The sequence below is a fragment of the Leptinotarsa decemlineata genome, unplaced genomic scaffold (genome assembly GCF_025532065.1).
Source record: "Leptinotarsa decemlineata unplaced genomic scaffold, Ldec_3_MD MMD2_P_RNA_scaffold_14, whole genome shotgun sequence".
In the NCBI taxonomy this organism is placed as follows: Eukaryota; Metazoa; Arthropoda; class Insecta; order Coleoptera; family Chrysomelidae; genus Leptinotarsa; species Leptinotarsa decemlineata.
The window spans coordinates 297,688-311,499 of NW_027412528.1; the positions used below are offsets into that span (position 1 = coordinate 297,688).

General features: G+C 33.5%; 1 protein-coding gene across 7 annotated transcripts in view; it reads right to left on the reverse strand.

Moving 5' to 3' along the window:
• LOC111505337 (lipid storage droplets surface-binding protein 1) overlaps nucleotides 1-13,812 on the reverse strand; it is a 50,582-nt gene that overhangs the window by 11,581 nt on the left and 25,189 nt on the right. For 5 of the 7 annotated variants that reach the window (XM_074176275.1, XM_074176247.1, XM_074176239.1 and 2 more), the window contains 4 exons: nucleotides 11,082-11,267; nucleotides 10,809-11,025; nucleotides 9,045-9,220; nucleotides 8,683-8,940 (listed from right to left, as the gene is read on the reverse strand). In XM_074176275.1, coding sequence (XP_074032376.1) covers nucleotides 8,683-8,940; nucleotides 9,045-9,220; nucleotides 10,809-11,025; nucleotides 11,082-11,267 — 837 coding nt within the window. Of the gene's footprint in view, nucleotides 1-1,468; nucleotides 1,691-8,682; nucleotides 8,941-9,044; nucleotides 9,221-10,808; nucleotides 11,026-11,081; nucleotides 11,268-13,812 lie in introns of those variants that run through there. The other 2 variants (XM_023160127.2, XM_023160124.2) reach the window with 2 other exon arrangements.

A 13,812-nucleotide genomic window follows, 5' to 3' on the forward strand; every position in this document is an offset into this window, starting at 1 on the left:
ACAGGTATATTGCTACTGTTTCGGAATGGTCAGTTACGTTTTAACGCCTGTGATGTGTACATATACAGATATTGTGTGTCCTTACAGATAAAAAACTACACTCTCCATATGAGAATCATCTCATTATATTCTCAATAAACCACGTATCTTTGTGAACAAGATAACTTGTTATTATTATGTGATATCATTCGTATGAAAAGAAACGCTTCTCCTGTTTCAACTATAACAAAATAATTTCCTTTTCAGGAGAAAGTGTCACATAGGAAGCGAAACCGGTTTTGTCCTCGACGCCTTGTTGGCCTTCGAGTCGGAGAAAACTGACGATTATCATAAGGAAATGGCATATCTTTTGAGAATTCGTTTGTATAGGAACATAGTTCCGAAACTAGAAGATATATGTGTAATTGTTTTAGACAACGCTCCATATCATTCCAGAAAAGCTGAAGAAATTTCTACTACAGCCATAAGAAACATGAAATTCAAGACTGGATGCGTTTGAAAATTATATTATTCGAAGATAACACGGTAGAAGCAGAACTTTTAAGGATAGTGAATGAACATAAAACCAAATATAATAAATACATTGTTGACGAAATTTCTAAAGCACATAATGAATAGTTGGTATTACGTCTTCCCCTTCATCACTGCGAGCTAAGCCCAATAGAGCTTATTTGGGAGCACATAAAACACCATACTTGTGATGCACTGTTTGGAACATTTGGTGTAGTAATGAATATTTCTGGAGTTTAATCCCAACACTAAACCTCGACACGTGTTTCAATCACCAAATGATCATCTTCAAGAGGTAGATTAAATGTGTCGAGGTGTTAAAAATAACGGTTCCATGTTTGGATAAAACTCCATAATATTCATAAAAAACTATATCGACAAAAAACAATACTTTTGAATTTTACGATCTTGAAAATATTTTTGAAATGTTTAATAGAGCTGTTTCGTCTCTTTCCGCTGAAAACTGAAATAATTGCGTAGGGCATGTAAAAGATGAAGTAGAAATGAAAATTTTAAGATTACTCCATCTAATGGATGATTTAGTTGACATAAAGCCGTTGATAATTATTTTTAATGATGATTCTTCTAGTAGCAATTCTTCAGAATCGGTAATCGGTCTAAAATGGCAAAAAGATTTATTATTTTTTCAAATTCATACGCTAAAACGTCATTTTGAAATCAAAAATTATTTTTCCGTTTGTTCTGCTGAAATAAAATGACCCCATTTTTTGTAGTTCATTCAATGTTAAATACACAAAATTGTTTTTGTTTTCTCAATTTGTTAAACTTCTATACCCAACAACATATTATTTAAAAAAAATTGGTTATTCCTTATAGCCACTCTATACAAGCAGCCTTGTCTAGGAGATCACGTTCATTATACATGATAATGTTTTGGAGCTATCTGTTGCTTGGAAGGACAAAGTTAAGATTCGTGTACATCTATCAGGTGTCCAAGAAGATACAGTACGGATTAACATCTACGAAGTCAGTGAAGAGGGGAAAACAAATTTTGGCAATTATATACGTACCTACCCTTGTACGTATTGCTACAAGTACATGTCCTTACATGTACTTCTTTACGCACTTGCAACTTTTTCACACTTACAGGGGCAGCATCAGAGCTCTGCACCCCAAAATCTTGAGAACCTTTTATCGAAATGTAGCTCATTTTAAGGGCCTGGAAGAAACAAGTACATTTCCGAATGAGAAGAATTTCAATTAATCTGACAAAAAAAAAGTGTTTTCATTTGTGACGCGTTGTAAATTTTATTATTACACGATTTTCTTATTATTCTCATTGAGTACTCTTTGATTGAGTTTTTCATTGACACTGACATTAAAAAAAAATTAATTGAGTTTGTGATATTTTTCATTCATTTCCATATTATTCGCTCAAATAACGACAAGTTGAAATGAATTTATTTCTTTGACGAGCTAATCGAAATTATCATGAGACCGCAAGATTGTCCAATGTTGTTTTTACAGATAGAACAATTTCTTCTAGTTACTTGAAATGTATTTGTTAAAAATTCACTACAATTTCCAGCGTAAAAAACGCAAGACCTGGTCCGGTAAAAACGAGGAGCTTCAAATTGAAGTTTTGGGTACCTAACATTGCTATTCAACTCTATCAATCAGTGTGCACAATATCTGTCGCAGTAGATAGGGAAATAAACAATACATGCAATTCTGAAACAGTGTAAATTTTAACCCTTTCCAATCCATTTTGTGCAAGAAGTAAATTAATTTCCACACAACTCAAATACCTTCAACTATATAAATGGTTCTGGTAACAGACAGAACTGCCGATACTGGATTGATTGAAATCCATGATGGATTGGAGACGCCCATTCATAATTCATGGTAATTGGTTCTTTTTTATCGACATATCGCTTATACTTGAAACTTTCAGAAGAAGCAACCACACCTGGAAAAGCTGCTATTGAAAATGATGCTTTCGATTATGATCCAAATTTTCATCAGAATGGGTCGTCGGATGAGGCGTAGATTGGCCACCAAGTTCCTACGACCTTGCTCCCCTTGACTTCTTCTTAAGGGGTTATGCGAAGCGGCTATTTTCGACAAAACAATCATTCTATCAAAGAACTACGATAACGAATTACAGATGTGTGCACTACTATAACACCAGAACACTGCATGCAGCTGGCACTCTGTAATACTTTTCACCATTTGCTAAATACCTTACGTAATAATACTCGAAAAATTTTTTATCCGAAGAATCACGTAAAAAAGTATGTAGGTTAACTTGTTTACTTGGATTTTATATCAAATAATGTATGGAAAATGCGTTTAAAACGTCTGGCCATAGTCCAGTGTCCTTATTGAAAAAAGTTAATACCAGTGATGATAACGATAGTTGTCTTGGCGATGACAATGGCGTATCCGACACAAACATCATAAAAACCAATAAACAAAAATATAAATATTGCTAGCATAATAGTATGTATAAAGGATGTCCCAGAATTCAGTTAAAAAGCGATATCTCCGTTATTTGTATACCTAGAAAGATAAAACGAAGGCTATCCCAAAAGACATTAGAATAACCTTCTAAGATCATCTTTGAAATCATTGTAACCACTGCAGTTCCTAAGGAATTATCCTTCAACTTCTTTTTTTCAACTGGTACCTCTAACTTCATTGTCAAAATATATCCGAACGTAAAGCTCACGAGCTTCATATCGTCCCATAAGTTTCCTAGTATAGACAAATGGTATAGCTGTGTGATTTGATGTTATTCACGACATATTCGATTCATGAGATTATTCTTATCTGTTGAAGGAATTCAATAAATACATAGAAGAGCACATAGACAAAATCTAGTGGAGTCATAACAGGGGTACGGGCTGGTCAACGTATCATCTCTGAGCATATATATCATCAAGATATTGGGTAATCATGTGCGATTTATATGGATGAGCACCATATTGTTGCCATATCATCATTGTTCGCTCGGATAGTGGGATATATTCTAATAGTTCACACAAGATGTTCAGCGGAAAATCTGATTGTCGAGGTCACATTGAAGTACCATTGAAAACATATTGCTCAATGTGCTAGTAATTGTAAAGTCCACCCCACACGATCACACTGCATTTCGTTTGAAATGTTTGCCTTTCAATGTGATTGGACCAGTAATGTACGTTGTGTGTGTTGAAATTATTATGAAAACTGCTTCCACTACTTTAGCGTCATCAGGAAATCTGTATTATCATGTACCATAATTTGAAAACACGTTCATGATTAAATCGAAATATCTAGTTAGAAACACTTCGAGATTCTCGGTACATAAGTAGCAAATCATCATATTCGTTGGGGTTCAATAACAAAGGTCAAAGTTTATAAGTCATTGACTATATTTGAATCCGTAATAACTGTACTGGAATAGATGAACTGGCATTAAATTCATTGTGGATAACTGAGTTTTTTGTATATCCGAATGTTTTTGTGAATTTTTTATGGGAATTTCGGAAGTGGTTCATACCAATATTAACAGTGACAGGAAGATTCAAAAATTCGTGTGTGAATTTTTGGGGATGTCATTTCAAAAATTGAATTTGAGGATAGTTCTTTGAAAGATGATTAGCATCGTTTTGACGTTCAACTCAATACACCTCAACTTCACTGTTCAAGAACTCTTTCATTTGGGGAACTGCGTCTATGTGAAATAAATTTCATGAGAACATTTTGAGAAATGAATTTGACCTCCAGCGAATTGCTACTTTCACACAGGCACCACTCTTAAAGCGGCTCAAGGATTTTTCTTGAGTGCTTGTATTTTGTCCTTAAAAAAATGTCGGGGATGTTCTCAAAAAGACATTCCACCGTCTCTCCCAGCTGACCGATACAAATATGGCTTTATTAACTGAATTATGGGACAAATTTCATGAGAATTATCTACAGTGACCTAGATACGCAAAATGGGACGCAATTGGAAAAACAAAGTTATGTGTAGTTTCTTATAAATTTCAATTCTTACAAAGAATCAGAAGACGATCTCAGTAGAGCATCCTGATGTCTTTCAATACCACCTTCGTTTCATTTTTCTGGCTTTACAAATAACGAAGATATAATTTGTTATCTGAATTCTGGGACACCCTGTACTATACATAATACCCTTTATTATACAGTGTCACCATTAAAGTGTGCACCATATGGTAAACTTTTTTTCGGAAAAGTTTCAATGAAGTTCAACTTCGGCACTTGTTTGTGCTTTAAGTTTAACTTAAAATGATGCGGCCAACTGCGACCCACTGACGTTCAGTGTTTGTCAAATTCAACTTTTTTTTTGAAAAAAATTGAAAAAATGCATTTCTAGATCGAATTTAACAAAAAGTTACTTGAAAACGTTGTGTCTATGGCAATTTTATATCCATATGCCAAATTTTATGCAACTAGGATAAAGTTAACGTTTTGCTTATTTTTGTGAGATATTCCCTTTATTTTAAAAAACAAGTTCGATTAATTGTCATCACTTCATGTATACATAACAAACTCATCATGGAACTTAACTTTTCTGATAAATTTTTACCTATACAGACATTTTTAGAGAGAAATTAAAAATTTGCTATAAAAATTTCAAATGACTGGTGCAAAGTTTCAATCACTTGGCTATTTTCTTAAACAAACCTTTGATTTCGAAAAAGCAGAGGCGACTGAAAAAAATGCAGATTATTTCGATAGAACTATTATCATTATGAATTTTAAACAACAATAATATTATAGAAAATACAAATGGGTACAAAAAATTACTTATTGATCTAAATGAGGTTGTCAAACACTTATAGCCTACATTTCAGTATGTCGTCCTCCACGTTCAATACAAATTATGGTCCTTCTGCATCTGTAACTGCATTTTTAATAAATCAGGGATTTATATTTGCACAGCACTCGCGAATAGTATTTCCCAGATGTTGTATATCAGTAAATGGTCTACTTCGGTACACTTTTTGTTTCAGGTAACTCCACAAGAAAAAGTCTAAAGGCGTGAATTCGGGTGATCTAGGTGGCCAAATAATGTTCCCAGTTATGTCCAATAACTTTTCCTCTGAACATTTGTTGGAGGGACTGTTTTACAGCAACCGTGTGATGTATTGGTGCGCCATCAAGCTGATACCATAGGTCGTATTTAATATTTAAAGGCATATTATCTGAAACTTTACTAACCGCATTATTTAGAAAATTGCCCAATTATTTGGTCGTTAAGTATCCCACACCATACATCAGTTTTAAAGGGATACTGATCTCCACATTCAACTGTGTAATTGGGATTTTCTTGGGCCTACCATCGGCAATTTTGAGAACTCACCGTTCCATTTGAAGAGAACGTTGCCTCATCTGTCCATAAAATTTTATACGGAAAAAAGTTTCCGTAAGAAAGTGTAAAGACACTTTCTTCTCTCTCTCCTTGAAATCAGAATGAAAACTCCAAACGGACATCAAAATCTCGTTCTTTTAATGTGTTAATAAATTTTGGCTAGTAAGGCCAAAATTCATTCTTCAATAAAATGTTTCTAACACTTTCTCTCTTGTAATCGGTATTTTTTATAATATCGGTTATGCTCGTTTGCCCGTGTTCAATAACTTTTAAACAAATGTTAAGTTGTGCCTCCTCATCATATTTACTTGGAGTGTGCTTTTTCTTAAATTGATTTGCTACGGATTCTGTTTCTCTGAATTTCGACATTATCCTTGACACAGTAGTATGTTGAACATTTTTTCCTGGATGCCTTTCATTAAAAATGTTAGCTACTTGCCGGTATGGTGTGTTCTCACCACATATCAAAACTATTTCTATTCTTTCCTGAAGAGACATTATTGCAACAATAACTGTTAAAAATTCGACAAGTAAATCAACAACTTGACACTACCATAGCATGCATTTTGTTTGTCAAGACCTACTTAAAAATTTCATTCAATATGATTAAGCATCCTTACCGTTTATGAATAATCTCTAAATACTGAATATTGAAATTTTGTAATTTCAACTCTAGTAATTTTATTGATACTCATTGCAGTTCTTTAGTTGTGTCTGACATGACATGAATTGATGACAATTAACCGAACTTGTTTTTTAAAATAAAGGGGATATCTGTCAAAAATAAGCAAAACGTTAACTTTATCCTAGTTGCATAAAATTTGGCATATGGATATAAAATTGCCGTAGACCCAACTTTTTCAAGTAACTTTTGTTAAATTCTATCTAGAAATGCACTTTTTCAGTTTTTTTCAAAAAAAAAAGTTGAATTTGACAAACACTAACGTCAGTAGGTCGCAGTTGGCCGTATCATTTTAAGTTAAATTTAAAGCACAAAAAAGTGCCGAAGTTAAACTTCATTGAAACTTTTCGAAGAAAAAGTTTCCCATATTGTGCGCACTTTAATGGTGACACTGTATATAATATAGGCTGCTACTTTCAATATCAGCGGTTGCTTGTATAAAATAAAATTAGCCAAGATTATTATTTATCGGAACAGCTATTTGCTAGTGTAAACCCTGTGAAATAGGGAAATCTCCATAGACCCACCCAATTCGCGTCATATCGCATCGGGTTATGGGTTACTTTCATTGTCTCACTCACGGTTTTTGTAATGAAACAGTCGGCTGGTGTAGCGACCGCCACGGTTCTTCTGATTGTAACGCAGAACTCTTAAATATTGGATCAATTCAGATAAAACGAGTATAAAATTAAACCAGTTGTGAATATTGTATTGGTAGACTTGATTCCAACTCATCAATTCTAGCTGTACCTCTGAACATTGGATGCGCAATAGATCAGCAACATCGAAGAACTCGTGTATCGAACATCGTGTAAGTACAGTTGGTGAAGAAATTATTTTGTGAGGTGAACTGTCAGTATTTGTTGTATTTGAAAATGTCTTCGAAAAGAAAACTGAAAAACTAGGTTCTCAGTGAACAGAGCAGACAAATTGTGAAGTATTGAGATCTATGCAAGCGAAAGCAAGGGCAGATGGAATAAGAATTCCTCTTGTGAAGGTTAGAAGTATTATGCAAGAATATCATGTAAAATTGTAACCGATATTGTATTTTAACTTTGAAGGGTCAAGAACGAGTAGTTGAGGTCATATGGATGTGACTGCTACACTGTACGAGAAACATTTTCAACTCCGAATGAAGAGAGATGTATCAAAAATTATTAATTGTGATGAATGATGCTGATTTGGCAAATTACGCAGATGTATAATCAATTTCCACAGCAAAGAGAAACAATATTCTACGCTTAACTATCATTCGAGATATTGACTATCAGGGTAACAGGGAGTCTTTGCGAAAAAAAATTCATGAACTTGTATTTTGATAGAGAAAGGTGAAAAATAACAGAAAATGATGGATGGGACGCCAGTCTATTCGACTACTTAGGATAGAATTTTCAAATAAAATGCAGACCTATAGAAAAGAATGTCGACCTATTATTTATATGGATGAAACATATATTCACGCTACACATACTAACCAAAAAGGTTACACTCGGTTACAGTGATCATACCATGGAAGGTCTGAAAAAACCTGTTAGTGAACGGCAACGTTTGGTATCATAATACATGGGGATGGTAAAAATAAGTTTGTACCTAATGATTACATAAGACGGATTCATTATACAGGTGATTATCACAACGAGATAAATTTTGATGATTATAAGAAATTGGTGTCGGAAGAAAACCGGTTATGAAAATTAGACAAGAATAAGAGATGAGAGATTAGAATTAGAAAAATCATATTCTAATCGTTAAGCAACCAATCTTCGAAAAAAAAATTATGAATTTCATCTATGTATATAGTGTTATGTTATCATCGATATTGCAAGAAATGTTTTGTAGATAATCTGCCTGCTATCATTCCTATCAATTATCGGCTGAGAGTTTATCATTTTTCTCGTAATTCATTCATCATTCATCTTTCAATTATTTTCCACCTCCACAAAAGGAAGAATTGGGGTTTCCGTTCCCTACTGATATTTGTGTAGTGGTCAACAATTGCCAAATTTATTTAGGCCAAATTTTTTTCTCAGTTGTATTTCCTGATAAAAGTTGTTAGTGGACAGTTTCCATCTCTATCGTTCGCGCATCTCAGAGGCACAACTAGATTTGCCAGCTATTACCTATTACCAATACATTTATTTTAAGTACTTACTTTTGCTACCGAATCAGTAAGATATAAAGACATTTTCACGAGGAAATTGATAGAACGTGAAACTCTTTTGGGAAGTCTGCTGAGTACGTCTCCAGTAAAATTGACGAGATGAACAACCCTTCTAGCTGATTCTCTTGTCAACAAAACAATCAACTGTTCCAAATTGTCGGGTCTGGCTTGATTTTCGGGTTCATCTTTACTGAGGTCGACCCAAAGCTCTTTTCCTTTTTTGAATGCCAAAACCGGATCTGTTGTGACCTGAAAAATAATTGAAGTTAGTTCGAACTTATGAAACAAGCAGAAGTTTACAATGCATTGATTTGTACGATTATAATACTTGCACGACAAATTCATAAACTTACCAGTTCTACAACATAGATAAGAACATGAACAGCTTCAGCACTCTGGTGTTTTAATGCCTCAACTTCCGCTATTGTCCTGTGGGTTAATCTTCTTCTCAATTTTCTAGAAAACCGATCTACGTGATGTATTGTTTGTATTGCCTTATCTCTTGGTCCGTTGATGGGCCCATGATTGTCTGAAAAATTTGTTTCCAAAGTTTATATTGCTATAATCAATTTTCATCAATTACAAATAACCAAAAGCCTAAAGATGCATATTCAACGAAAGTCATTTTTTGTGTAGGAAAAAATCAGTTTTTTATCGACCTTTTTTGGGTAATTGTTACCTTCCACAATATGAAAATATATAAAAATTATAATGGAGAACTTTATACATGTGTAGAAGGGCAAACTTTTTAGTTTACCCCGATAAGTTACTGCGTAAAAATCAAAGTATTTTTCACAAAGAAAAATCTTCTATTAAGAAATAAAACTTATCTTTTACGTTTCGAAGGCCAAAATCTGCCTCCGTCTTCAGAAATGGATAAAAAATTCGAATATATAAGCAGTTATTCCTTTTTTGATAGCTTATTTCTTTACTTCTTCGACAGATGTCAAAGAAGTTTTGAAACAACTGAAACATTCGATGTAACACAAGGTACTCTCCGATATCCGTTTGTTGCCATTTCGCCACTATCCAAAGTTTTCTTCAAGATGGGTAGCCAAGTACAGTCTATTTATAAGGAGCCATTCGAGATACAATTCTCTCCAGACATGAGAATATACGCAGATTCTTTCAGCTTACGTCTCTTAGAATGAGAATCATTGGTAATCTTTCTTGTCCTATTCCATTCCACCCGATGTTCACCGTCTGATTTTAAAATGTGTTCTGATAATTTTGATCCTGTCAATTGTCTATTTTTCATATAATATCGATCTTCATTCTCACGCACTTTCATTTCTTGTGGTAAAAGTTACATTGGTGAAACCTCAAGACCATTGAAAGTGCGTGAGAATGAACATCGGGATTATATAAAAAATAGACAATTGACAGTATCAAAATTATCAGAACACATTTTAAAATCAGACGGTGAACATCGGGTGGAATGGAATAGGACAAGAAAGATTACCAATGAGCCTCATTCTAAGAGACGTAAGCTTAAAGAATCAGCTATATTCTCATGTCTGGAGAGAATTATATCTCGAATAGCTCCTTAGAAATAGATCGTACTTGGCTACCCATCTTGAAGAAAACTTTGGATAGTGGCGAAATGGCAACAAACTGATATCGGAGAGTACCTTGTATTACATCGAATGTTTCAGTTGTCAATCAACAACATTGACATAATTTCATGTTTCAAAACTTCTTTGACATCTGTCGAAGAAGTGAAGAAATAAGCTATCAAAAAAGGAATAACTGCGTATATATTCGACTTTTTGAAGACGGAGGCAGATTTTGGCCTCCGAAACGTAAAAGATAAGTATTATTTCTTAATAATTTTTTTGATAGGCAAAATTGTTAAATACGACAAGTTACTGATAAATAGAAGATTTTTCTTTATGAAACATACTTTGATTTTTACGCCGAACTTATCGGGGTAAACTAAAAAGTTTGCTCTTCTACACTTGTATAAAGTTCTCCATTATAATTTTTATATTTTTTCAGATTGTGGAAGGTAACAATTACCTAAAGATGCATTGCTCAATTATTGAAAGTAAATAACTCCAAACAACTCATTACAGCTGTTCATGATTAATAACTCAATTAGAATAACTATGACTTACCGTTAATTGTTTGATCATCTTCATCATCAGGCAGATATTTATCAACATATTTTTCAGCCACATCCAGAGCATCGTCCAAAGTATTTGCAGCAAAAGCAGTATATTTACTTGCCAGAACTGTGTTTCCAATTTGTTTTACTGAATCGGCCCTCTTTAAAACTGGCTGGGCTAGTTTTGTACTCACCTCTGTTACGTATTGTTTTGTATTATAATATATCTGAAAATCAACATATATTCATGAATTTGTTGATTCTTTGAAAGAATAGTGTTTACCATTTCCGGTGGTAAATTTATCGAAGGAACCGCTTGCTCTACAATATCAAGACTCTTACACACCACTTTGTCAAGAGATGAAATGGGACCATGCAAGAGAATTATTGCAGGGGATGCAGTTTCCAAAACAGATTGTGCAGATAACTCAGCTGTATCCAATGTCCAGTGAATCAAAGAATTCGCTCCCTGGAAAAATAAAATACTTAAAATTATGTCACGAAAATCTACTCATGTCATCAATGAAATTACCTTTCATTCGCTGATTCGACCAAATATTAGCCATAGGAATCTTGTTTTAATTGAAATTTAAACGAGAATCCTTAACGTAAAATAGTAATTTTATGAATGCATTGAGTGCCTCATCTCATAATGTTATCCAGATTGATGCTGAAGAGGCAATAACGCAAATGTCTTATTCCGAAACATCGGATGTCCACCATTGAGGATGACAGTGTTCTATGTGAGGGAAACTTAACCTCTTTCAGTTAATATATTGTGTAGCAATCCAATGAATGATATCTGATTCGATTCCATAACGAATATTTGGAGTACAAACTTGATAGAAAAAAGTGTTTTTGTATAATTCAATGTTTATATAAAAGTAGTTCTTTCGAAAGTATTTTTCTTTCGTGTAATTTAATGTTTATATGAAAGTAGTTGTTTTGGGTGGTCTTTTTCTTCCAGTGTGTGGCTGAAAGTTACTTTGCATAATCTACACATCTTTGCATAGAGTTAATTTTTTGAAATCGATTGTTTTCTCCCATTCTATGAAAGATTCCCAATTTTGTTTTAAGATGGAGACGTAGAGAGCCAAAACCTTTTTCCCATATATTTTTCATATTTCGTTCTAAATGCGTGACACCCTTCAAAAATTTTTAATGATGACAAAAAGAGTAAAGTATTTCCATAAATAACGGTTAGCACATTCATTTTGATTTCACATAAATCCCTACAAAAGTTGAAATGGATCATATTGTTCAATTGAGATAAGACAACACACTCCATACTTCAGTGTTAGAGTTTTTTCACATTTTCTATCAGCAAAAAGTTCTCATGTTTTGATTCATTGAAATATCGTTTCACAAACAATGGATATTTAACCATATTTTAGGCCGACATATTTTGAACTCAACTGAACAGTATATTCTCATAATATCTTTTCAAACAAATATCTGACATGATTTTTCAAATTTGCATTACTTATTTATTTATGATTCGATTTCAATAAATCAAACACTAAGTATTAAGTGAAGTTTATCATAACACATTAGTGAAAACGGCATCAAAATCAGTTCAAAACAATCATACCTTCTATGATCTGACAAATTTCTACCGGAACAATACTAATTTTCTGGCTGATAACACAACGAGTTTTGAATTATATCCGACATGCATTTGTTCAAGTCAATCGAGTGATAACATACAGACTAGTGCCAATACGGTAATGCTGTCAGGTATAGTCGAAGTAACCGGTATTGTGTACACTTAAAGTTGTCGGCACTCTCAAAGGCCAAAAAAGCCAATACAGAGAAATAAAGCCGCTGTCAACTAATCTACATGAACTGAAGAATCATAAAATTAAATTTTAAGTCATTTCACGGTGACGAATAGAATGCGAGGATGGTTATAACAGTCGTGTTGTCAATGTTCATTCAGGAATTGACCGCGATTTGAGTGTTGAAATTCGATATTGGTGCAGTTATAATTAGTTGAATTTTTTATTATTTGTTTGAAATGTAGCGCCCTTGAACAAGTATTAATAGTCTTAACGAGTGTGATGACAACGCAGACTTTTTCCTGTGCAGTGATTCTAATAGCGATGGTGAACAATGCGAAAAAGAGGTACCAGTGAATAAGATTTGGATACATTTGAATATTAAAATACAGAGAGTATGTTTCAATGTATATACAAATCTACATCTCAAATTTGGTTTCGAAGAAAACAAACTATTACAAGTAACATCAGATTTGACCGAAATTCCTTTCTCAACTGTACGTAAAAAAGTCAAAAGCAAACCTTATGAACGCAAGACGCAATGTGATACGGGATTACCAAAATCTTTAGATGTTCATCTAATAAAATCATTGAAAAAACAATATACGACTGTTTCAAAAGAATGAGATTCCTACAACTGAAAGCATAAGGAAGAAATTGAATACTTCAGGCCATAACGTGAGCTGCTGTGACAAAACTCATCAGAATTGGATAAAGAAAGTAAGATTTAGATTTGAAATAATAAACAAACGTCAAGCATTTATGGAAAGCAGAAGAATAGTGGAATTGCGTAACAAATACATAGAACAAATAAATAAATATAGACAAGAACAACGGCAAATTTTCTATTTGGGCGAAACTTTGTATGACACTCACGATACAGTTACGAAAGGGTGGACTAATGGTTCGAGAATGTGTACGCTTAACATGCCTGCAAACAAAGGATAGCGACTAATTATTGTGCATTGCGGAGGAAGTGAAGGGTGGGTTCTAAATTCTTTGAAATTATCTGAAAAAAACTTGAGGACTGCAATAATGACTATCATAAGAACATGAAAGCTAATATTTTTGAGGAATGGTTTGAAAACACATTGATCCCAAATTTGGATGCGAATAGTGTAATAGTTCTTGACAACGATTCCTATCATTAATGACAACTCATCAAAGTACCGAATAAAAATTTGAGGAAAGATGAAATACACAGTTTTTTAATGGATAACAATTTTTATTTTGAAG